Source organism: Eleutherodactylus coqui, chromosome 4 (assembly GCF_035609145.1).
Source record: "Eleutherodactylus coqui strain aEleCoq1 chromosome 4, aEleCoq1.hap1, whole genome shotgun sequence".
Taxonomy (NCBI): Eukaryota; Metazoa; Chordata; class Amphibia; order Anura; family Eleutherodactylidae; genus Eleutherodactylus; species Eleutherodactylus coqui.
This window is the reverse complement of record NC_089840.1, coordinates 249,773,722-249,800,682: the sequence shown is the minus strand read 5'-3', so window position 1 is coordinate 249,800,682 and position 26,961 is coordinate 249,773,722. Positions and strand designations below refer to the sequence as shown.

The window sequence follows — 26,961 nt, the reverse complement described above, 5'->3', positions numbered from 1 at the left end:
CCTTACTATATGTACCCATACTAATACGGAATAAACGATTGAAAATCACATCTAGCGAATCTTAATCTGCAAACCTGGATTGGGGGAACCTGGTGGCATCCAAGTCCCCCTGTGAAGTAAGTCCTTCTTTATACTATACCTTCAAGCACCTTTAAGCGCAGGAATATTTTTTCTTTCACTTTGTGACTACGACATTTTCTGTGACAGAGGTCGTCTAACCCTGAATATTTCCATTGCTGCTCTCCCTATAATTCAGCATTTGATGGGATTATGTGCCTGTGGTGACTATCGAAGGCCAACTTGGACCGTAGGTGTGGAGCCCTGTCATCCGATGGGCCTCACAACAGGTGAATCCATCTATATTGTACTTCTTTTTTTCATTGCATATTACTTTTTTTCTCCTTTGAGCGCAGACTCTATTACATATATATTCACTATATGAAACTGCTGCTGCATTCAACCGCTTGAGGCCGTTACATAATAATTCATGTGCAGATCTCCACCCAAAGGAGCTGTCTGTGTCTTGTGGATCTCTCGCTGGTAGGGGAGAGAACTGGTATAGACACATAGATACAGACTGCAGGACCAGCAGCTTCTTTCTATCTGGTACGTCAGGCTGCTTATACAATATAAACTGAGCTGCTGCACTGTATACACTGGTGTACATACTGTATATATATGTACTCTGTGCGTCTTATACAGGGATCTCCAGTGACAGACCATCTGCAGCAATGAGCCGATCACAGAGGAGTTTGGTCAAAGGTAAGTGTGAGATTGTAAAGGAATGTGTTGAGAATTTGGGCTTTCAAGTTATATTGGGTTTTGTAGGGTTAAGGGGTGTATATTACTTCCTTATAAAGACAAGATTGTTTAATTGTTCATAAAGTAACAAACAAAAGCTAAAAGGCACTTTTGTACAAATGTATGAAAATTATACATTGGCACACATAAAATATGGAACAATACAGTGTGTAGGACATGCTAATTCAAAATTTTAGAGAGAAAAGAGAGAAAAGACTAGAGAGTTACTAGTATTACGGTCCAAAACAAGAGAAATACCAATCACAGAGGCAGACACAATCCAAAGATTTAAAGCCCTTCACAGACAGGACGTGTGCTTCTAAAACTAAACTTTATTTGTATAAACTTAAAATACTAAGGCTCAAACAGACGAACATATATCAGACCCCAACTAATGGTTGTGTCCGGGAAAATGGAGCAAAGAGTAGAGATTATGTAGACCGCGAGGGTGGATTCCAGACTAGGGGTAGTAGATGGTGGATAATCCCCTGTTGTCCCCAGATTACTGGAGACCCAAAAATATATAACACCTCTCTGGTACTATATAAAAAGAGTGAAAGTCCCCTTAAGTTGGATAGTCAATTAATAAAAGAACCAAGGGAAAGATAATTGATCCCAATATATGTGGCTGCCAATAGGATGGAATATTGGTAATCCGATTTTACAATACCATTGCTCTAAAACCCATTCTGATATGCCCAAATTAGGCTATAATCTCGATATTATGGTTTTGGGTGATTGTAGTTCCTAGAGAGTTACTAGTATTATGGTCCAAAACAAGAGAAATAAAAGCTATAATAGAGGAGACATGGGAGACTTCCAGTTTCTAGTTATAATCAATTTTGCAGAAAGGAGAATGACATATCAGCCTTCGGAAAGGAGGTGGTAACCAATTAGAAGTAAGAAGTAACAGTAGTGTTGCAGGGCTGTTTGAGATATTCACTCTGTTATACTTCATATTAGAGACAACACGTATTTCCAATAGGGAAAGAGAAAAGGGCGGCTCCAAAACATGTAGAATATGGAGCCAGGATTGTTCGAACTAGTGGAACATCTGACAAGTGTACCTGGAATTAAGTACCATCTATAGGAGAGGACCTTCAGTGAGACTTTGAGCTTTAACTTGACAGAATTTCCAGGACTGAATAGAAGCTAACATAGGGAGGAAAAGCACCTTCGGAACGGCAGGTGGATGTAGCTTTGGATTTAAATAGGTCAACGTGTGTAAGTAGAAGTAATTTGGATGATCTACTAGCATTTAAATATCGTTCTATGGAAGGCCAGCTGGAATCTGAGGAACATGCGCCCCAATTTTTTAGTTGATTGATAACAGTGGAATGATAGTAGGAACATAAATTTGGGACACCCAAACCTCATTGTTTACGATGAAGGTAAATAATAGACAAAGCATCCCTGGGTCTATTGTTGTTCCAGATGAAGTTCGATATTTTGGGGGGGAATTTACTTAATATAGGTTGGGGATAGGGTTATTGTACGAAAGTAATAGAGAATTTTGGGAAGTATTAGCATCTTACAGAATACAATAAGACCAACCCAGGAAATTTTGTCTTTTGAGAGAAGTTTAAGTTCCATTTATGTAGACAGAAGAGGCAAAACATTAGTGGGAACAGTATTTGCTAGAGGGAAGCAGAGTTTAATCACTAGATATGGAATGTTGTCTTACTGCCAGTGAAAAGAGAATTCAAGCTGAATAGACTCTTTGAGTTTTTCAAAATATTAATGCCAAGGATCAGGGACTTAAAAGTATAAAGTTTATAATAGGAGAGCAGGCTGATTTTGTGTTGTTTGAGGCCTGCCACGATACCTTTAACCCCTTAGTGACCAAGCCTGTTTACGCCTTAATGACCAGGCCAAATTTTGCAAATCTGACACGTGTCACTTTAGCATGGAAAAAGACCAGAAAGGTTTTGCATATCCAAGCGATTCTGACATTGTTTTATCGCCACATGTTGTACTTCATTTAGGTGGAAAAAAAAGACCTATAGAATTTGTGTTTATTTATTAAAAGCGCCAAAATTGGGAAAATTTTGAAAAAATCGTCATTTTTTCACATTTCCAACTGCAATATCTCAAATATGTGCAAACATAATATAGAAATTTTTGCTAAGATTTATATTTCCATCCGTTTACTTTATTTTGGGCGCACATTGGAAAAACTTTCGTTTTTTTTTAACCATTTAGGAGACGTACAAATGTAACATTACTTTTCAGCATTTTGAGGAACACTTTGTTTTCCTACACCAATCCAAGATTGGAAAGGCTCATAGGAGTCAAAATGATAGATACCCCCACAAGTGACCCCATTTTAAAAACTACACCCTTTAACGTATTCACTGAGGGGTGTCATGAGTATTTTAACACCACAGTTTTTTTTCAGGAGTCAATGCAATTTAGAAGAGAAAAACATAAATTTCATAATTTTGCAAATATGTCATTTTAAAGACAGGACTTTTTTCTATAGTACACATGAAAATTAGGATTTGCACCCCAGAATGGATACCCCTGTTTGTCCCGTGCTCAGAAACATACCCATTGTGGCCCTAATCTTATGTTTGGATGCACAATGGGGCCCAAAATGAAAGGAGCAATCGGTGGCTTTCGGAACAGAAATTTTGCTTGAAGGAGATTTAGGCCCCATTGCCCACTTGTAGAGCCATTGAGTGACCAAAACTATGGAGAACCCCCACAAGTGACCCCATTTTGAAAAGTAGACCCCTTAACGAATTTATCTAGGGGTATAATGACTTTTTTGACATCACAGTTTTTGAATGAATCTAAGCCAAGCCGAAGGAAAAAAATTACAATTTTCATTTTTTTGGTAATTCTGTCATTTTAAAAGCAGTTTTTTTGTACAGCACATATATGAATGAAGACTTGCACCCCAAAATGGATACCCCTGTTTCTCCCGTGCTCAGAAACATACCCATTGTGGCCCTAATCATATGTCTGGATGCACAATGGGGCCCAAAATGAAAGGAGCAACCGGTGGCTTTCGGAACAGAAATTTTGCTTGAAGGAGATTTAGTCCCCATTGCCCACTTGTAGAGCCCTTGAGTGACCAAAACGATGGAGAACGCCCACAAGTGACCCCATTTTGAAAAGTAGACCCCTTAACGAATTTATCTAGGGGTAGGATGACTTTTTTGACTTCACAGTTTTTGAATGAATCTAAGCCAAGCCGAAGGAAAAAAAATACGATTTTCATTTTTTGGTAATTCTGTCATTTCAAAAGCAGTTTTTTTTGTACCACACATATATGAATGAAGACTTGCACCCCAAAATGGATACCCCTGTTTGTCTTGTGCACAGAAACATACCCATTGTGGCCCTAGTATTACGTCTATATGCACAATGGGGCCCAAAATGAAAGGAGCAACCGGTGGCTTTCGGAACAGAAATTTTGCTTGAAGGAGATTTAGGCCCTATTGCCCACTTGTAGAGCCATTGAGTGACCAAAATGATAGATACCCCCACAAGTGACCCCATTTTAAAAACTACACCCTTTAACGTATTCACTGAGGGGTGTGATGAGTATTTTAACACCACAGTTTTTTTTCAGGAGTCAATGCAATTTAGAAGAGAAAAACAAAAATTTCATATTTTTGCAAATATGTCATTTTAAAGACAGGACTTTTTTCTATAGTACACATGAAAATTAGGATTTGCACCCCAGAATGGATACCCCTGTTTGTCCTGTGCTCAGAAACATACCCATTGTGGCCCTAATCTTACGTTTGGATGCACAATGGGGCCCAAAATGAAAGGAGCAATCGGTGGCTTTCGGAACAGAAATTTTGCTTGAAGGAGATTTAGGCCCCATTGCCCACTTGTAGAGCCATTGAGTGACCAAAACTATGGAGAACCCCCACAAGTGACCCCATTTTGAAAAGTAGACCCCCTAACGAATTTATCTAGGGGTATAATGACTTTTTTGACTTCACAGTTTTTGAATGAATCTAAGCCAAGCAGAAGGAAAAAATTACGATTTTCATTTTTTTGGCAATTGTGTCAATTTAAAAACTGTTTTTTTTGGAAAGTGTACATAGGAATGAAGACTTTCGCCCCAAAATGGATACCCCCATTTGTCCCGTGTTCAGAAACATACCCATTGTGGCCCTAATCTACTTAAAGGAAACATAGCTAGGCCTATAATGGAAGGAGCACCCGTTGGATTTCAGGGTACAACGGAATAAATTCCAGTCCCCATTGCCCACATGTAGAGCCATTGAGCGTCCAAAACGATAGAGAATCCCCACAAATGACCCATTTTAAAAACTAGACCCCTTAACAAATTCATCTAGGGGTGTACTGCATATTTTGACCCCAAAGTATTTGAATGAATCTAAGCAAAGCAAAAGGAAAAAATTACGATTTTCATTTGTTTGGCAATTTTGTCAATTTAAAAACTGTTTTTTTTGTACAGTGTACATAGGAATGAAGACTTTCACCCCAAAATGGATACCCCTGTTTGTCCCCTGTTCAGAAACATACCCATTGTGGCCCTAATCTACTTACAGGACACATGGCTAGGCCCATAATGGAGGGAATGTCCGCTGGATTTCAGGGCAGAACTGAATAAATTCAAGGCCCCATTGCCCACTTATATGGAAAAAAAATTGACTTCCTAAAAATAATCCCCCCGCCATCCCCATTTTTTGGCATTCCCTAAATATTAGATAAAGGTAATAATATAAATGCGTTTTATGTCCGAAGACAGGGGTAATTACGGAGGCTGGTTGGGCTGGGCACATGGGGCAAGAAAAGCGGGTATCCCCCCCCTCCTCTCATGTATTTTGGGGGGTATTTCGTAACCTCAGCAGCGGGGATGGGGTGTAGAAAGTGGCGCTGTGAGGCTTTGTAATCTTGCTGCGGTGCAGCGGTCTCACAGAGAAGGCGCTCAACAAGCTGCTCCTGGAACTGCAGGAAGGCGAGCGTTCTCGGGGCTTCTTGTAAATTACGGATTACAGGTAGCGGTCTGAATAACGCCGGGCTCACGTAGCCGTAGGCGGAATCTGCTTGCGGAGGCCCGCAGCGGATTCCAGCTGTGAGCCCGGCTGTGACCCTGCCTACGGTTGCGTAATGTACTGCACATAACAGCCTACTCACACAGGCGGTTTTTTGTTTATATTTCCCGTGCCGTCGCTTACAGATGACCCGGGTACCCGCAGCCCGTACACAATGTGTTTGCATATGGGGTGCGAGTATATCCGCGGTCATAGAGCACAAAGGGCTCTAGGTCGCAGATATTCGTGGTAAAATATAGCATGCTGTGTTCTGTTTCTGCGAGTGGATTACGTAATTCCGACCCGCTAATTGGGGGGAATTGTGTAATCCAATGCATGCGATTGATCCGTGGATTACCGCTGATCAAGCGCATGCAGAACCTGTAATTCCTCTCCGGTCACGCGTGACCGGCCTAATGTTAGTTCGCTACTTTATCATGTGACCGGGGACCGCTCAGCGAGGCCACCGGTCACTGCTCCAAGCACTCAGCAACCGTTGGTCGCTGGGAGCAAGGAGATTTAACATTTCCTGGGCTCCCCGGCTCCTGCGAATGTGTCTGGCATTTTGCCGGCGGGCGCATGCGCAGCAGCCGGAAGGGTCCATGGAGGATAATCGCATCTGGATTCAAATGCGGAAGCCTCCGAGAAGATGTTTCATCTCCCCCCACCGATCGCATCGGTGAGGGGAAATGAAACTGCCACTTTTTAAAGAACTTTTACGTGATCGCCATTATGCATTGGATAACGGCGATCACGTGACCAGTAACCGCATACCGCGGCTCCCCGTGACATCTCCAGGCTCTTGGCTACCTTTTGTAGCCAGCAGCAGGGAGATTTTATATTTCTTGGGCAATCTTTCACTTTTGCGCATGCGTCCGCCATCATGCTGACGGGCGCATGCGCCGAAGCTGGGGTAACATCCGCGGATCAACATCCCACCAGGGAACAAATCCGGGACCTTGGGTACGTAATTTCATCCCCCCTTACCGATACGATCCATAAGGGGAGATGAAACTTTAACTTTTTAAACTTTTTTTTACTTTTAACTTTTATTTTTTTTTTTTACTTTTTAACTTTATATGATCACCGTTATCTGATGGATAACGGTGATCATATGACTGGAAACCGCATACAGCGGTCCCCAGTCATATCTCCCTGCACTCGGCTATCTGTGACAGCCGGGTGCAGGGAGATTTTGAATTTGCCGGGCTCGCCGGCTTCTGCGCATGGGCGCCGCATCGGCACATCGCAGCAGCCAGCGGGGGGTCCAGACACCGGCCGGAGGACATCAGCGGACCTGAGGTGAGTATTTTCACCTCCCCTCATGGATCCGATCCATGAGGGGAGGTGAAACTTTTCTTTTTTTACACTTTTTTAAAACTTTTTTGCGATCGCCACTATCCATTGGATAACGGCGATCGCGGTACCGGGGACCGCTCACCGCAGTCCCCGCTGACATCTCCTGCCTCCCGGCTACCTATAGGAGCCGGGAGCCTGGAGATTTTAAGTCTCCCGTGCCGCCGGGCCTTCTGCGCATGCGGCTGATGTAATGCCGCCAGGCGCGCATGCGCAGAAGGACGGCTACGGTGCCCGGAGCATCGGGACAGCTGGGAGTCGTGCGACGGACCTCGGTGAGTAATTTCAGCTGCTCCGATGGATCCGATCCATCAGAGCAGCTGAATCTTTAACTTTTATTGCACTTTTATTTACTTTTTTGCGATCGGCGCTATCCATTGCATAGCGCCGATCGCAATGCCGGGGGGGGCTCCGAACAGCCCGGGATGACAGCTCCATGCTGTCAGCTACCTGCGGACACCAACAGCATGGAGCTGTCACGTCCACAGCCCGAGGGGCATTATTCTCTGCAGGAAGCATGTTTTTACGTCCTCAGAGAATAAGGCCCACTTCGGGAGGACGTAAAAACACTATGGGCTGGTCGTTAAGGGGTTAACATTACAATCTGATCTCATAGCTTCTGCCGGAGGCTCTATTATAAGGGAAAATAATAGAGCAGACAAGGGACAGCCTTGAAGCGCAGCATTGGGGATTTGAAAAGGTTTGGAGAAGATTCCATCCACAAGCTCCTTAGCAGAGGGGAACAGTATAGGGCATGGACAGCTCTAAAAATACCACTGTGGCAGCCATATTTGTAAAGAGTAGCAAAACTAAAGCCTATGGCTGCCTGTCCATGGGCGTAGCGATATTCCACGGCAGATCTCCGCCACGGGAGCCGTTGCCGGGGAGCAGGAGACAGCTGACGGTTCTCCGCTCTGAGCCTATCTGACAGATAGGCTCACCGCAGAGAAATGCGGCAAATCGCAGCATGCTGCGGAGAATTGCTATGATTCTCCGCTCGTGGACGCTGCGCCTGCGCTTTCCATAGCAATGCTATGGAAAACTTCAGACAGCGGGATTTGCCAGCGATTTATCACCGGCGGAATCACGCCCGTGGACATGCAGCCTAAGTGGAGCTTGCTCAATTCCTTCTCCGCATCAAACCTAAGGTGCAGTGAAGGCAATCAAGAGCGCCCGAATCTGCAATTAAATTTATCATTCTGGTGGCATCCAGGGCTTATGTCCCTTTCATAAATCCAACCAGGTCATTACGAATTATATCAGGAAGGACAGCAAGACGTCATTTTGAATACATTTTAGCGCCACAATTGAGCAAAGATAATGGTCTAAAGTTAGCTGGGGCATCTAATGATTTACTCGGTTTGGGGATTGTAACTTTAGTTGCATGGAGCATCTCATCTAGCAAATGGCCACAGAAGACTGCTCTCTATTAAAAGTTTTAGTTGGATAGGGAGATAATATGGGATCAAATAATTTGTATTATTGAACCACTTGTTGTAAGGCTGGTTTGGTGCAATACCCAGTAGGTGGATTCTGCTCCCACTAAGTGTATAGATCATTATCACATCTGCAAGCATGAACTCTGATATTATCTCAGAGGTCACAGTTAATCTGTTTGCATGTATTTTAGGACATTGTGGGTTTTTTCACCCATAGACTTGAAAAATAACTAAACTGGTTTATTTTGTGAGGATGAAAGGAAATGACAACTTATAAAGGCAAATTTATAGGTCATAATTGCAGTTGTCGCTTGGGTTCCGTCTCTAGACTTTTGTATGATCTACTTTTCTGTTATCTGTGTACTAAATGAATACATTTTGTTTCAGGCAGCCCAGCCCCAGGGCCGGTACCAGAAGGTGTAATTCGACTCTATAGCATGAGATTATCCCCTTATGTCCGAAGAGTCCGGCTTGTCTTGATTTTCAAAGGAATCAAGTAGGCTTCTTATTTATGAATAATGTAAACTACAAGTTTGTTTTAGTGTTTTTTTATTGTTATTAAGCTATTACAATATTCTCTGACCTCAAGGTGAAAATGGAGGAGAAACCAGGGAGGAATTAGAACTTACTTTCTCAATATATTCTTCTATTCTGACTTCTCGGTGACCCGACACACGTGATTAGAAGCATGATTGATTTTCCTTTACTGACTGGTTCTTTTGTTCTGTCCAGACATGAAGTCGTTAACATTAATACAAAGAGCAAGCCGGAATGGCTTTTTGAGAAGAGTCCTCTGGGATTGGTGCCTTCTCTAGAAACCCATGATGGTAAAATAATCTATGAATCTCCAATCATCTGTGATTACCTGGATGAAGCCTATCCTGGGAATAAGCTGAGCCCGGAGGATCCCTATGAAAAAGCACAACAGAAGATGCTTCTGGAACATTTCAAAATGGTGAGAACTTTGGAGATTTCAAGTTGGTAGGAAGAGTATTAGGTAAACTTACAAGTCCGACTTTGGTGTCAAGTGAGCTGCAAGGCGTGTATTCTTTGAGAGTGGTCACAGGCTACTTGGCACCTATCATTATGTTAGTTTTCTCAAAGTTAGGACCTGCAAAAAGATATAGTTAAAGAGGGATCTTGTTACGATCTTGTGGGCAAACTAAGCACGGGGCCCACACAATCGTACCCAAAGAGGACTAGGTATGCACACGGGTTTCATGCAAACTGACCCTGTGCTACACGGGAGGTTGACCTGGCCCTACCTAAGTGCGCACATTGCCCCAATAAGGCCAGCCCAGCGGTCTTCGGATCTGGGCCCTAGCTGATCCTAGGAGCAACACACCAGAACAGAACGCGGTCACATGCCACATGACAGGGACTGAACTACAAGACACACAGAGCCAGAATACACAACCACAATGCAAACACTAATAGCAGATGATAAGCTGAATATAAATGCGAGGTGTTAGTTCGTACATTGGCCAATGAACTTAAGCTGCAAGCCCCGACAAGGCCCCTCGTATCTTGCAGTCCCTACACTAGCAAGACACATCTACTAGAGTGCTCTAGGGGCCAACCTAGCGCAGACATAGCAAACAAACTCAGCAGACCAAACTGACACAAAATAAACATACAAATGGACATGAACTGCAAGGCACAGATCACACAGCAAGCTGCAACAGAACACAGATAGCAGGTCACACAACAAACTTCAACAAACAAGGATTCATGACTGATCACCCTGAACACCAGACAGAGACTGACCAGGAGCTGGGTTTATATGTGAGCACAGACCCAGGAGATTGGCTAGCAGGAAGTACCACACCCACCCAGCTCAATCAATTAACCCTGTGAGGGCTGTGCGACTACAAAGCTTAGAACTACAGATCCCAGCAGTACATGTAACAGTATTTCAATCCAAGGCAATAGTATATTTTATGAAACCGTTTATTCCAACAACAAAAAACATACTACATAAAAATGGCATAAGATATGGAAGCGTTTCGAAATGATGCATTATTCTCCATTGGACCATCTTAGTTGTGCTATTGTAAGAGTCTGCCATTTTGCCTACCAAATAAGCTTATACCAGATGAGTGCCACCACTGTTGATTGTTTAATCGTAGACTAATAAGTGTGAAAATCCAAATTAAAATGTGTTTTTTTAAGAGGTTGTTTCTAACTTGATCTCTTCCCCCAAAGGCAGCCATTTTATTAGCCATTCCACGAAAATACTATTGATGACAAAATGGTAGATGTGAACAGAGACTTACATGCTGTCTAAATAACTAGAGTGACTCAAGGTGAAACTTGCAGCTGATGGGCCCCATGCAAAACCAACAACAGGGATCCTCAATATAATGCTTCATTTATATTGCTTGACTCATATGGGGAAGAGAGACCTTATGGTCCCCCTGAAGGCTTCTGGGCCCGGGTGCAACCACCCCTTCCGCAACCACTATAGTTATGCCCGTGATTTCTAATATAATTGCACACATACAAAAAGTCCAACTGTATAACATCTGTCTGTTTTACTACAGGTTGCGTCCATAATGATTACGATCCTGCGAGCCAAGAATAAAAATGAGGATATCACTGAGTTACAGTCAAAGCTTTTTGAGAAATTTCAAATATTTGAAGAGGTAACGTCTTATAATTGTTAAGCTGGATATCTTTGTGACATGTAAGACCATAAAATGTCTGTTCCGTTCATAATTATAAAGTATGATGAGCTCGGTAGGTGGAAGGAATGAAAGAATCAGCCTTGTCTATTGAGGGAAATATTAAAGTTAATTATTAGAGATGAGCGAGCACCAAAATGCTCGGGTGCTCGTTATTCGGGACGAACTTTTCGCGATGCTCGAGGGTTCGTTTCGAGTAACGAACCCCATTGAAGTCAATGGGCGACCCGAGCATTTTTGTATTTCGCCGATGCTCGCTAAGGTTTCCTTGTGTGAAAATCTGGGCAATTCAAGAAAGTGATGGGAACGACACAGCAACGGATAGGGCAGGCGAGGGGCTACATGTTGGGCTGCATCTCAAGTTCACAGGTCCCACTATTAAGCCACAATAGCGGCAAGAGTGGGCCCCCCCCCCTCCCAAAAACTTTTACTTCTGAAAAGCCCTCATTAGCATGGCATACCTTAGCTAAGCACCACACTACCTCCAACAAAGCACAATCACTGCCTGCATGACACTCCACTGCCACTTCTCCTGGGTTACATGCTGCCCAACCGCCCCCCCTCCCCCCCACAGCGCACACCAAAGTGTCCCTGCGCAGCCTTCAGCTGCCCTCATGCCACACCACCCTCATGTCTATTTAGAAGTGCGTCTGCCATGACGAGGAACCGCAGGCACACACTGCAGAGGGTTGGCACGGCTAGGCAGCGACCCTCTTTAAAAGGGGCGGGGCGATAGCCCACAATGCTGTACAGAAGCAATGAGAAATATAATCTTGTGCCACCGCCATCAGGAGCTGCACACGTGGGCATAGCAATGGGGAACCTATGTGCCACACACTATTCATTCTGTCAAGGTGTCTGCATGCCCCAGTCAGACCGCGGTTTTTAATTCATAGACACAGGCAGGTACAACTCCCTATTGTGAAGTCCCTGTGGACCCACAGCATGGGTGGCTCCCTGGAACCCACCGGCGGTACATAAAAATATCCCATTGCATTGCCCAACACAGCTGAGGTAGTAATGTCGTGCTTAATGCAAGTGGGCTTCGGCCCACACTGCATGCCCCAGTCAGACTGGGGTTCTTTACAAGTGGACACATGTAGTAAAAACTCCGTGTGCACCTACAGCATGGGTGGCTCCCTGGAACCCACCGGCGGTACATAGAAATATCCCATTGCATTGCCCAACACAGCTGAGGTAGTAATGTCGTGCTTAATGCAGGTGGGCTTCGGCCCACACTGCACGCCCCAGTCAGACTGGGGTTCTTTACAAGTGGACACATGTAGTAAAAACTCCGTGTGCACCTACAGCATGGGTGGCTCCCTGGAACCCACCGGCGGTACATAGAAATATCCCATTGCATTGCCCAACACAGCTGAGGTAGTAATGTCGTGCTTAATGCAGGTGGGCTTCGGCCCACACTGCATGCCCCAGTCTGACTGGGGTTCTTTACAAGTGGAAACAGATGCATTTATAATTCCCTGTGGACCCACAGCATGGGTGGGTGCCAGGAAGCCACCGGCGGTACATAGAAATATCCCATTGCATTGCCCAACACAGCTGAGGTAGTAATGTCGTGCTTAATGCAGGTGGGCTAAAAATTTATTTGATTACACTGTAGGCGAGGGCCCACAAAAATTGCTGTATCAACAGTACTAATGTACCTGAAAAAAATTGGCCATGGCCAACCAAGAGGGCAGGTGAAACCCATTAATCGCTTTGGTTAATGTAATGTGGCTTAAGTGGTAACTAGGCCTGGAGGCAGCCCAGTTTAATGAAAAATTGGTTCAAGTTAAAGTTCCAACGCTTTTCAGAGCATTGAAACATCTAAAAATTGTTTAGAAAAATTAAGAGTGAGCCTTGTGGCCCTAAGAAAAATTGCCCGTTCAGCGTGATTACGTGAGGTTTCAGGAGGAGGAGCAGGAGGAGGAGGAGGAGGAATATTAGACACAGATTGATGAAGCAGAAATGTCCCCGTTTTGGATGGTGAGAGAGAACGTAGCTTCCATCCGCGGGTGCAGCCTACGTATTGCTTACGTATCGCTGCTGTCCGCTGGTGGAGAAGAGAAGTCTGGGGAAATCCAGGCTTTGTTCATCTTGATGAGTGTAAGCCTGTCGGCACTGTCGGTTGACAGGCGGGTACGCTTATCTGTGATGATTCCCCCAGCCGCACTAAACACCCTCTCCGACAAGACGCTAGCCGCAGGACAGGCAAGCACCTCCAGGGCATACAGCGCTAGTTCAGGCCACGTGTCCAGCTTCGACACCCAGTAGTTGTAGGGGGCAGAGGCGTCACCGAGGATGGTTGTGCGATCGGCTACGTACTCCCTCACCATCCTTTTACAGTGCTCCCGCCGACTCAGCCTTGACTGGGGAGCGGTGACACAGTCTTGCTGGGGAGCCATAAAGCTGTCCAGGCCCTTAAAGACTGTTGCACTGTCTGGGCTGTACATGCTGCTCGATCTACGCACCTCCCCTGCTACATGGCCCTCGGAACTGCGCCTTCTGCCACTAGCGCTGTCAGATGGGAATTTTACCATCAGCTTGTCCGCCAGGGTCCTGTGGTATAGCAACACTCTCGAACCCCTTTCCTCTTCGGGAATGAGACTGGGAAGGTTCTCCTTATAGCGTGGGTCGAGCAGTGTGTACACCCAGTAATCCGTAGTGGCCAGAATGCGTTGAATGCGAGGGTCACGAGAAAGGCATCCTAACATGAAGTCAGCCATGTGTGCCAGGGTACCTGTACGCAACACATGGCTGTCTTCACTAGGAAGATCACTTTCAGGATCCTCCTCCTCCTCCTCCTCCTCCTCCTCAGGCCATACACGCTGAAATGATGACAGGCAACCAGCATGGGTACCGTCAGCAGTGGGCCAAGCTGTCTCTTCCCCCTCCTCCTCATCCTCCTCATCCTCATCCTCCTGAACGCGCTGAGATATAGACAGGAGGGTGCTCTGACTATCCAGCGACATACTGTCTTCCCCCGGCTCTGTTTCCGAGCGCAAAGCGGCTGCCTTTATGGTTTGCAGGGAACTTCTCAAGATGCATAGCAGAGGAATGGTGACGCTAATGATTGCAGCATCGCCGCTCACCACCTGGGTAGACTGATCAAAGTTTCGAAGGACCTGGCAGATGTCTGCCAACCAGGCCCACTCTTCTGAAAAGAATTTAGGAGGCTGACTCCCACTGCGCCGCCCATGTTGGAGTTGGTATTCCACTATAGCTCTACGCTGCTCATAGAGCCTAGCCAACATGTGGAGCGTAGAGTTCCACCGTGTGGGCACGTCGCACAGCAGTCGGTGCACTGGCAGATTAAACCGATGTTGCAGGGTGCGCAGGGTGGCAGCGTCCGTGTGGGACTTGCGGAAATGTGCGCAGAGCCGGCGCACCTTTACGAGCAGGTCTGACAAGCGTGGGTAGCTTTTCAGAAAGCGCTGAACCACCAAATTAAAGACGTGGGCCAGGCATGGCACGTGCGTGAGGCTGCCGAGCTGCAGAGCCGCCACCAGGTTACGGCCGTTGTCACACACGACCATGCCCGGTTGGAGGCTCAGCGGCGCAAGCCAACGGTCGGTCTGCTCTGTCAGACCCTGCAGCAGTTCGTGGGCCGTGTGCCTCCTATCTCCTAAGCTGAGTAGTTTCAGCACGGCCTGCTGACGCTTGCCCACCGCTGTGCTGCCACGCCGCGCGACACCAACTGCTGGCGACGTCCTGCTGCTGCTGACACATCTAGATTGCGAGACAGAGGTTGAGGAGGAGGAGGAGGGTGGTTTAGTGGACGAGGCATACACCGCCGCAGATACCACCACCGAGCTGGGGCCCGCAATTCTGGGGGTGGGTAGGACGTGAGCGGTCCCGGGCTCTGACTCTGTCCCAGCCTCCACTAAATTCACCCAATGTGCCGTCAGGGAGATGTAGTGGCCCTGCCCGCCTGTGCTTGTCCACGTGTCCATTGTTAAGTGGACCTTGCCACTAACCGCATTGGTGAGGGCGTGTACAATGTTGCGGGAGATGTGGTCGTGCAGGGCTGGGACGGCACATCGGGAAAAGTAGTGGCGACTGGGAACTGAGTAGCGCGGGGCCGCCGCCGCCATCATAGCTTTGAAGGACTCCGTTTCCACAACCCTATATGGCAGCATCACAAGGCTGATAAATTTGGCTATGTGGACGGTTAACGATTGAGCGTGCGGGTGCGTGGCGGCGTACTTGCGCTTGCGCTCCAACACTTGCGCTAGCGACGGCTGGACTGTGCGGTGCGAGACATTGGTGGATGGGGCCGAGGACAGCGGAGGTGAGGGTGTGGGTGCAGGCCATGAGACGGTTGTGCCTGTGTCCTGAGAGGGAGGTTGTATCTCAGTGGCAGGTTGGGGCACAGGGGGAGAGGCAGCGGTGCAAACCGGAGGCGGTGAACGGCCTTCGTCCCACCTTGTGGGGTGCTTGGCCATCATATGTCTGCGCATGCTGGTGGTGGTGAGGCTGTTGGTGGTGGCTCCCCGGCTGATCTTGGCGCGACAAAGGTTGCACACCACTGTTCGTCGGTCGTCAGGCGTCTCTGTGAAAAACTGCCAGACCTTAGAGCACCTCGGCCTCTGCAGGGTGGCATGGCGCGAGGGTGTGCTTTGGGAAACACTTGGTGGATTATTCGGTCTGGCCCTGCTTCTACCCCTGGCCACCGCACTGCCTCTTGCAACCTGCCCTGCTGATGCCCTTGCCTCCCCCTCTGAAGACCTGTCCTGAGTAGGCGTTGCACACCAGGTGGGGTCAGTCACCTCATCGTCCTGCTGCTCTTCCTCCGAATCCTCTGTGCGCTGCTCCCTCGGACTTACTGCCCTTACTACTACCTCACTGCAAGACAACTGTGTCTCATCGTCATCGTCCTCCTCACCCACAGAAACTTCTTGAGACAGTTGGCGTAAGTCCCCAGCCTCTTCCCCCGGACCCCGGGAACTTTCGAGTGGTTGGGCATCAGTGACGATCAACTCCTCTGGTGGGAGAGGAACCGCTGCTGCCCAATCTAAGCAGGGGCCCGAGAACAGTTCCTGGGAGTGTTCCCGCTCCTCAGCAGGTGTCATTGTAGTGGAGTGAGGAGGCTGGGAGGAAGGAGGAGCAGCAGACAGAGGATTCGGATTTGCAGCACTGGACGGCGCAGAACTGTGGGTGGATGATAGCTTGCTCGAAGCACTTTCTGCCATCCAGGACAGGACCTGCTCACACTGCTCATTTTCTAATAAAGGTCTCCCGCGTGGACCCATTAATTGGGCGATGAATGTGGGGACGCCAGAAACGTGCCTCTCTCCTAATCGCGCAGCAGTCGGCTGCGACACACCTGGATCAGGAGCTCGGCCTGTGCCCACACCCTCACTTGGCCCTCCGCGTCCTCGGCCACGTCCAAGTCCACGTCCACTAGGCTTACCCCTACCCCTCAGCATGCTGTATTACCAGTGATTTGATTTCCCAGGCAGGAAATAAATTGGCGCAAGCCTGCAGGCCAAATATAATGTTTTCGCTTTTTTGCAAACGGAAGACCCCACTGCGTGTATTCAATGAACAAGAAGTTTAATATCTGTGGTGTGGCCCTCAAAAAGTGTCACACAAGTATAGTGTAGCAGAGTTATTAACTCTAGCAGAGCAGGTATTTGCAAGTCAGGATACACAATGGCGCTAGGCTGCAGTAAAGCGTAGCTGGTTGCGTCAGATTTTTGTACGTTGTACACGCAGCACACACGTACACGCAGACCTTAGGACTGACACAGGCAGGCCAAATATAATTTTTTTCCTTTTTAGCAAAGGGAAGACCCCACTGCGTGTATTCATTGAATAATAAATGTCTTCTGGCCCTGCCTACACAATTCTATCCCTGTAGTATTAATGCCGGGTGCAATGCTCTGCACAGCCGGTTTTGAGAAAAGAAAAAAAAATGCAACACTGCTAACAGCAGCCTGGACAGTACTGCACACAGATAGAAGTGGCCCTAGAAAGGACCGTTGGGGTTCTTGAAGCCTACACTAACTCCTAACACTATCCCTGCCTAACCCCCACTTCTGTCCCTATTGCTGGGCGCAATGCTCTGCAGATCCAATTTTGGACAAAAAAAAAAAAAATACTGTGCTAACACAGTACTGCACACTAGTAGATGTGGCCCTGAGAAGGGCCGTTGGGGTTCTTGAAGCCTACACTGACTCCTAACGCTCTCCCTACAGCAGCACCAGCACGATAGTACTTTCCCTCAGCTAAGTCACAAGGCATGTGTGGCGAGCCGCGGGAGGGGCCGACTTTTATACTCGGGTGACATCTGATCGCCCCAGCCACTCACAGCAGGGGGTGGTATAGGGCTTGAACGTCACAGGGGGAAGTTGTAATGCCTTCCCTGTCTTTCAATTGGCCAGAAAAGCGCGCTAACGTCTCAGAGAGGAAACTGAAAGTAACCGGAACACCGCGTGGTGCTCGTTACGAGTAACGAGCATCCCAAACACCCTAATATTCGCACGAATATCAAGCTCGGACGAGTACGTTCGCTCATCTCTATTAATTATGTTTTGCGTGCAACTATTGAATCTGGTTTGTTAGCGACCCTGTTGTGGCGTTAAAACAATAATACGTTTTGGAAAGTGCTCCAATCAATGGAGGTTTTATCAAATTAACAGTTGTAGGCTGCATTCCCACGAACGTATATCGGCTCGGTTTTCACGCCGAGCCGATATACGTCATCCTCATGTGCAGGGGGGGGGGGGATGGAAGAGCCAGGAGCAGGAACTGAGCTCCCGCCCCCTCTCTACCACCTCTCTGCCCCTCTGCACTATTTGCAATGGGGAGAGGCAGAACGGGGGCAGGGCTAATTCTCAAAACTTAGCCCCACCCCATCCCACCTCCTTTCATTGCAAATAGTGCAGAGGGGCAGAGAGGAGGCAGAGAGGGGGCGGGAGCTCAGTTCCTGCTCCTGGCTCTTCCATCCTCCCCCCCTGCACATGAGGACAACGTATATCGGTGACCTGGTGTGGAACGCCGGTCAAGTGACAGGTATCCACACTGCTGGTTCAGGAAGGCCTAGTTATGTATCCAATACACCAATCCCTGGAGAGCATCAAAGAGGGGAACCCACAGGATGAAGAATTACCTAGGTCGAATAAACACAACAAAATGATAATAAAATCATCGCACTCCTAGTTGATGGATGTTAACAGTAGGAAAATAAATATGTATGTAAATGCTCCACTTACTTCGTAGAGGAGTCCGTTCAAGGATAGGACCCCTCTAAGTCTAAGTAGGTGCTTAATGAGCCAAGGAACTCCAATTTTTTCTTTATTCAAATATAACAGAAACATCTAGACAGACATAATGTAGTGGCAATACATGTGTGTGTAGAATGCAACGCAAGCTCATTGTATAGGTTATATAGCTTTTGTTTAGTGGAAAGTGACAATGGAAGGGAAAAGGAAGAGAGAGGTGAAGTGCAAAGGTGATGGAAGGGGGGAATAACATTATCCCTCCCCAGTTATATATGGAGATACTCCTAGTGGTCTGAAGTTTTGGGATCTCATTGATATAAAACCCAGAGCACCCACGAAAAATCCCGCAATAATGCAAGCTGCGTGGCAGGCAGCCACGATACATTGGTCACATGGCCGACTACTATGTTATCATGCACAAGCCTGGACATGCAGCGACACCAATAGGACCAATGCCATAAGTGTGATGCTAGTCATTCGGCTTTAACCCAGAAACGCTTCATATGGTACCCCGGTCATGTAACCACTCGGGAGTGTCATGTGGTGAAGGGGCCATTGGCGCCTATGGACGCATGCACCCCACGACAGTACATAAAAGGTAAATGGTGAATCTGTAGGAATTATAAAACATTAATAAAAAGTAAAAGAACAATTCAAAGGTAAAAATTAAAGATGCATATATCCAAAAGTAAATGTGCAACTAGTAACTATAAAATAAATCTAAGTTTGGTAAAGTCTCTATATTTAGTATTTGGAATGATGTGAAATAAAGAATTGGAAATGACTGGTATACTCAATTGGGACAAAAATCTCTCATGAGAAACCACATCAGGGGAAAATTCTTAATGCTTAATGAAAGTAATAAAACTGGATGGTGTATAATAACAAACACTCGATGGTTAGATGAAAAGGTTAAAAAAAATAAAAATTATATATATATATATATATATATATATATACATGTGTATGATTAAAAATATATCATAATATAAGTGCTGCGGAATATGTTGGTGCTATATAAATAACGATTATTATTATTATATATATAAATCTATATATATAAAGTCGGAAGCCCTCACTGACTGACTGACTGACTGACAAACTGATTCTCTAACTTCCTGGTTACCCCCTATGTTATGTACCTGATGTAATTCTTTAACTTCCCGGTGTCGTACAAACTTGAAATTTGGCACGTCCATTCTTTAAGTCCGAAATAGGAAACGTAATGGGGTTGCAACCTGATTATTCAATTTTAAGTGCAAAAGTAAGTGCACCCCTATGTAATGTACCTAATTTAATTCTCTAACTTCCCGGTGTGGTACAAACGTGAAATTTGGCAGGACCATTGTTTTGATCCTGAGTAGGAAATATAAAGTGATCACAACTTGTTTATTCAATTCTCGAAAGTAAATGACCCCCTATGTAATATAATTAATAACACACATCTGTATTGCACACATTTGGCACAACTATTCTTTAGGTCCTAAATAGGAAAAGTAAAGGGGTCACAACTTGATTATTCAATTCTAAACGCAAAAGTAAGGGACCCCCTGTGTAATGTGCCTACTTTAGTTCTCCAACTTCCCAATGTTGTACAAGCTTGAAATTTGGCACAACCATTCTTTAGCTCCTAAATAGGAAATGTAAATGGGTCGTAACTTGATTATTCAATTCTAAGCGTGAAAGTAAGAGCCCCCTTCATGTAATGTAACTAATATTACACATCTGTACTGCACAAACTTGAAATTTGGCACAACCATTCTTTAGGACCTAAATAGGAAAAGTAAAGGGGTCGCAACTTCAATATTGAATTCTAAGCTATGAAAGACTATGCGAAAATCCATGATACATGAGATAGCTTTTTTTCTCAGAAATCATAAGGCCCAGGGAAAGGATTTGTACACTGAGGAGAATCTGCCTTGCCTTTATATGTATGCACTGAGGAGAATCTACCTCATCTCTATGTCTGTATACTTAGGAGAATCTAACTGACCTCTGTGTGTATATACTGAGGAGAATATAACTGACCTCTGTGTGTATATACTGAGGAGAATATAACTGACCTCTGTGTGCATATACTGAAAGGCTGTAGAGTACATAAGAAAGCGGCCATGGACTCCAGGGATGGAGCATGCCTTTAAGGCTAAGAAGAGGCTGCAACCTCCAGTCTGGGGGTAAATTTGAATAAAAAGGGGCACTACCTTTAAGGGTAAAAATTAAGGAGAGTGGCAGGGGTGGCACATTCTGCAGAGGGACATCAGTGTATGCAGTCTGCAGAGAATCTAACACTCCTCTATGTGTATACATATTGTATTCCTCGGTTCCCCTGAAGTAACCATGACATCATAAAGTTTCCATGTGAACAACAGGTAAACAGCTGTACCAAATCAGAACAGTAGATGTGGATCAGAACAGTAGATGTGGAAGAAACAAAAAATCTTTTTCTTCCTTTAAATTTTATTTTTTTTTCTAAAACCTCATTGAACCATTGGGAGATTCAGACAAAACATCCAGTACTTATTTAGTTTTTTTCCCGCAACTTCACAAATTTACCGTAGGGGATTTGTTCCAAAGGAGTGAGGCACATAAGCGATGAGTCTCTATTATGGTGAACTAGCTCTGAAGGGTTACTTCTCCTACAGTTGTGGAAGAACCCCTCAGTGGTGGTGGGTTACTCCCTGGGTTGTTGCACCTGGTCTGGAGATTTGTGGTGCTTTCATCAGATGGAGTTCCAATATGTACTGCTCAGGGCGGTGCCTAGTAACCACTAATTGGAGCTGGGCAGCTGGGAGAGGAAAAGAACACTTTCTGAGAAGATCTCCAGCCAGTCCAGTGAGTAGAATCACCCTGCATAAGCAATTGAATTCTACTTTTGCCTTAACGCTTCATGAATGAAAAATTTAAGAGGAAGGATATATGTGCGCTCCAGGATCTGTATGGTCTAGCTGGCTCTAATAGAGGAACGAGTACAATGGGGTCTAAAAAGCTGTTATATATTCTGTAATTTAGAACATCTATTTGGTTGGCAGTTTTCATCATCAAAAGGTAGTGTCAATACTTCAAGGCTTCAAGTCAGTTTTGGAGTTTCTTAATTAGTCCTTCTTCAATCCAATGAGTTATTAGCCATAAGTAGAATTTTACTTCAGGCTATCAACCCTCCCTAATTATTTCTCCAGTTTAATCATTTACTGGTGCTGTTATGGGTGTAAGGGAAACATAAGGTTACTTACCGGTAATCTGTTATCCATGAACCAATGACAGCACCTCAAATTTTCCCCCATACTGCTGTATTTAAGTTTAACTTTATGTAATAAAATGTAGCAATTGTTAAGTATAAATGTAAATAAGAAGAGCTAGGCCTCAAGTAGTCCATGGTTCTTGTTAAAGAACCGAGGAGGTGAAAGGTGTGCCAATGTAGCATTTTCAGTGCCAGGTTGGAGCCGAGGGTGTAGCAGCTGTGCAGGTCCAGAGAGTAATCAGGGGGAGAACCAGGAGTCGGCAACAAGTGGTCTCAGGTCGCAGTACACAGGAGGAAGCAGGTAGAATTGTCAGGAGGAAAGCTAGGAGTCGATAACAGAAGGTCTCAAGTCACAATACAAAGGAGGAGGCGGGTAACATTGTCAAGAGGAAAGCCAGATGTCAATAACGGAAGGTCTCAAGTTGTTTTCAGAGAAGCTGGGTGATAATGGAGCTTGATTAAGGCTGTGGAGCATAATAAAAAAGCGTTGAGGAAGTGGCAGGGCCAGGCTTTCATAGTGAGCCTAGTCAGGAACAGAGGCAGAGTCAGAATAGGGCAACATACCAGGAACCACAAAATCATTGCTAGATGTTAGCAGAGGAGATGTCCAAGGGCCGGATGGCTCAGCGGAGAGAGCTGCTAACTGGAGTGCAGGAGGTCCCGAGTGTGAGCCCTGACAGCCTGTCTTTAAAAAGATTTGGGAGGTTCCTGTTTCCTGTCTGGAAGGGAGGCGGTCTCTAACTGGTGCTGTCATGGGCTCATGGAAAACCAGTAAGTAAACTTAAAGGGGTTGTCCCGCAAAATAAAGAAAGGTTAAACACTTCTGTATGGCCATATAAATGCACTTTGTAATATACATCGTGCATTAGATATTGGCCATACAGAAGTTATATACTTGCCTACAGGGGGTCCCCCCCTGTGTTGGCGTCTCCGTCTCCCTGGCGCCGGCCAAATCCTTCTCCTTGATTAGACGCGCTTGCGCAGTCTGCCTCTTCTGTCCCTTTGAATGGGGCCACTCCAGCGTGCTCGCGCCACACAGGTCGTTTGCGGGACAACCCCTTTAACCCTTTGCAATCCAATTTTGGATTCAGGGTTTCCTAGGGGGCTTTCGCTTTCTGCCATTATACAATGGCGCCATCTGCTGGCTAGAGCCTGCACTGCAGCATGTGACATGCCGGAGAGGCCCCCCAACAACAGAGAGGCCAGTAATATACAGTAAGAGTACCCTGCTGGACGTCTTCCGACATCGGAGCTGTACAGCCTTCAATCAGAATGTCTTTAGACGTCAGACAGTGGATTGGAAGGGGTTAAGTTTTTAGGTTTGTACCCTTTGGCCCAATAAAAACTTTTTTTGTATTCCTGCATCCATTTTTTTTACCTTTTCTATGTCCTCATAGGGGACTTGAACCTGTGATTTCAAGATCGCTCAGATAATGCACTACAGGACTTTTGTAATGCAGGGTATTATCACTATTTCTGCCTATGACAAGCCATGGTAGACCTAGAGGCTGTTGACTGCAAGCTATGACACACATGTGAACAGATTCTCTAAAACATGTTAGTCATTTTTATCTGGATCTTATCCTATTGCTTTTTCATTTTATAACATTTCTACTCCATCTTTTTTTAATTTACAGGAACTGGCCAAGAAGAACACCCCTTACTTCGGAGGAGATTCCATTTCTATGCTAGATTACATGATCTGGCCCTGGTTTGAATGGCTCCATTTATGTGATTTCACAGAGTAAGAGAGAAAATATCTCTTTGCTATGATTTGTATACTACATCCTGTGTATTGTTACAGTATGATACACTGAATGGACAGTTTCCTAGAGAGACCAATTTAATGACATGTTGGACCACATTTGGACTTTAGAGCTGCAGAAATTTGTTGTGGCATCCATCCAAATGTTTCAGAGGTCCCCAGGCGTGCCAAAATAAAAAACCTTCCCTACACCACTACTCCATCTCCACTAACCTGATCTGTTGACATCAGACAGAAAGGGTTCATCGATTCACTCTGCTTGCACCACTTTCTGGCCCTCCCATCAGCCTGGTGCAACATAAATCTGGATTCAACTGACCATGAGATGCTTTTTTACTACTCAGTGATCAATTTTTTGTGCTCTTTTGCCAACTGGATGTTTGGCATTTCTATTTCTCTTAGACAGCAATGACCCTCAAACTGGTTGTCTGTCGCTGTTCTCCTTCCATGTCAAGTTGTGCTTTTAGACACGTTCGTTGGAGCACCAGTGTAGTGTTTGGCAGCAATTTACTTGACTATGCACCACCTGTTCATATCAACCACTCTTGACATCCTCCTCTGACCCCTTTTGTCGTTGAGTTCTTTCCATCTACAGGATCTCTTTCATTAGATGTTTTTCCTTGATCACACCCTTCTTATACTCTTCATACCGTTGCATAAAAAAATCCCACAAAGTTGGCAGTGAATGAAATCCTGGCCCTTGCTAGTCTAGCACCGATGACCAGACCTCGTTGACATTCATTCACATCGCTAGATTTTCTCAATCTATTGTAGATTTGCACTGAAACTAATGAATGGAAAACTTGTTCACTTGATTTTACTTTGCACTCCTGGATCACGGGGGTAAGTCCCAACAGAAAAGCTACAATTAAAAAGGCCGGTGTCTCTAACAGAGGGGTCATTCAGTGTGTGAATTGAGCTGCTGCTGTTAGGCAGTTACCAAAATTTGAGAATTTAGAAGAATTTATTTAGCAAAAATGTGTTAAAGGATCCCTTTAGATTCACCACATCAGCCCCAACTTGTACTAATAGAGTATGGCGCTTGCATCAGACAAGTATCGAGTACTCACTGTTGATTTCACCACCAGGTAGTTAGAAGTGATTGTATCTTATTGCTTCCCACAACTTTGGAGGTGCTGCTTGTTTTCTGAAACTATTAGGCTGAGTTCACACGGAGTGGACTTGCCACGGAAATTCCGTTCGGAATTTTGCTGCAGCAAATCCGCCTGCGGCCGCTAATCCTGGGTTTATTCGGTCACGTGGACGAGATTTGTCAAAAATCTCATCCACACGGGATGGCCAGTCCATCGCGGCAAAGCCGGCAGAAGCCGGCGCTGGGCGCGGATTCCCCCAGCTGCAGCATGTCAATTTTTTTTTCTGTTGCGGCCTCTATGGGAGCGCTGGCCGCAACAGAAAAGCATGCGGCCAAGCCGCTCCAAAGCCCGTGGCTAAGTGCCGCAGGTTTTGAAGCAGCGCTTTCCCGGCAGAAATCTCGAGTTTTTTCGCTGCGGCTAAACTGCGAGATTTCTGGTGGGATTCCACCCTGTGGGAACCCAGCCTTATGCTTGTATTGACCATAAAATAACTTGCACCCAGCACCATCCTGAGATTTCACTCAGCACTTGGAGGTAGTAAATGTATCAATAGTAAATTCTTACACTGAAAATCACACATTAACACAAGCGTACTAACACTAGAAAACATTGCTTTTTGTACCACAACACAAGCAAATAAGACCGCAGGGCCTCATGCACACGGGCATGCACGGATTCCGCTGCTGAATCCCGCAGCGGAATCCGTGCGTGACCAAAGACATGGGCATTAAAAGACAGGTTCTTACCTCTCCGAATCCAGCGCGGGTCTCCTTCGTCATGGTTGGATCTTCTTTCTTCAGCATGGCGGATGCGTCCGGGCATGCCTGCCGGCGCATGCGCAGTGCCTTTCTTTAATCTCCTGCTGTCCCGCGGATCCGCGGCACGTCCACAGTGACAGCTGCGGTTGACTTCAGTTGACAGGAAAATAGAGCGCGCTGCAATTTTATTTCGGCACGTAGCGGCCACAAATAAAATCTGCTGGTGTGTGTGGAGAGAGGAATCTCCACACACATCTATGAGCACATTGAGCAGCGATCGCCCACGCCTGTTGACAAGCGCAGAATCCGCTGCTCAATTTGCCCCGTGTGCATGAGGCCTAGGGCATAGTAAAATCCCCTTATATAGAGACATGCCTTCTTGACAAGGTAAACGGTAATGCCCAGCTGTCAATTTATACATTTTCAGAAGGATTAAAAGAGGAACGGCACAATGTAGAATTCTAAAAATAAGATGTTCCAGAATTGTTACTTTATGGTGAATACTATCTGCAGCAGAAGTTTGGTGTGATCCAAAACTGGAGCCCTGCTGCAATGGTGGGGATCAGAGAAAACCCCAATTGCCGTCGTTAATTTCATATGTTCTGTGATTGGTGCTGATAGTGGCATATGCAGAGTTAAGGGAGCTGAGAGATGGCGCTCCATTTGTTACATCATCATTCCTCCACTATGAAATCTGGGAGGACCAAGGAGTTGCCATGGCACCTGGACATCAGTCAATGACCTTCAAGTCTGACATGGCTTTCAATGTAAATGAATAAAGAAATTACACTGCAGTACAAAAGTACTGCTGTGTATTCTCTGAGCAATGAGGTAAAAGAAAAATAGTTAAAAGATCTACGTTTTAAAAAAAGTAAAAACAAAATAAAAAAATCACTTTTTTTGCACACTTTTCCCTTTTCTTGTTTAAAAAATGAATAAGAAAAACCCTCATTTAGCATTACTAGATCCCTAATTGCCATAGGATAAATTCAACTCATTTTTATCCTGCACATTAAATGCTATTTAAAAAAAATGAATCAAAATGCTTTTCCTGTTCATTTTGCCCCCAAACTAAGGCAAATACACCTGATCATAAAAGTGTTTAAAAAGTCATATATATCGGAAAACACAACTACAGCTCATCATACAAAAAGCAAGCCCTCACATAGCTTTGTCCATGGAAAGATTAAAAAAAAAGTCTGGTCTCTGAATGCAGCGATGCAAAAAATAAAAATAAAAAAAATATATATATATAAATTTTTTTCTAATGATTTATAATGTGAAAAAAGTGGAAAAACCTAAAAATAACTGGTCTTTTCTTATTTAGGTACCAGGAGAAGACGCCACGTATCGAAGCCTGGATCAAACTTATGCTGCAGGACCCAGCTGTGAAAGAGACCTTTACGGAGCCAGATGTGTATTCAGGCTTTATCTCTCTATATCTTCAGGGCAGTATAGATGCGGCTGATTATGGCCTTGACTAAACCCATCAATAACTGTGTGATCTCGGCTTCAATACCATTGCCTGTGTCCTAAAACCTTTCAAACTGTGAATAAAAAGTGTTTTTTCAAGAAA

At 45.4% G+C, this 26,961-nt stretch overlaps 1 protein-coding gene across 1 annotated transcript; it reads left to right on the top strand.

Moving 5' to 3' along the window:
* Positions 1 to 517: 517 nt before the first annotated feature.
* Positions 518 to 26,961, top strand: LOC136624916 (glutathione S-transferase omega-1-like). The gene is made up of 7 exons (XM_066598832.1): positions 518 to 606; positions 703 to 762; positions 9,008 to 9,116; positions 9,353 to 9,575; positions 11,164 to 11,265; positions 23,406 to 23,512; positions 26,713 to 26,961. Exons 2-7 carry the CDS (start codon positions 732 to 734, stop codon positions 26,867 to 26,869), a joined length of 729 nt encoding a protein of 242 aa, XP_066454929.1. The 5' UTR covers positions 518 to 606; positions 703 to 731; the 3' UTR covers positions 26,870 to 26,961.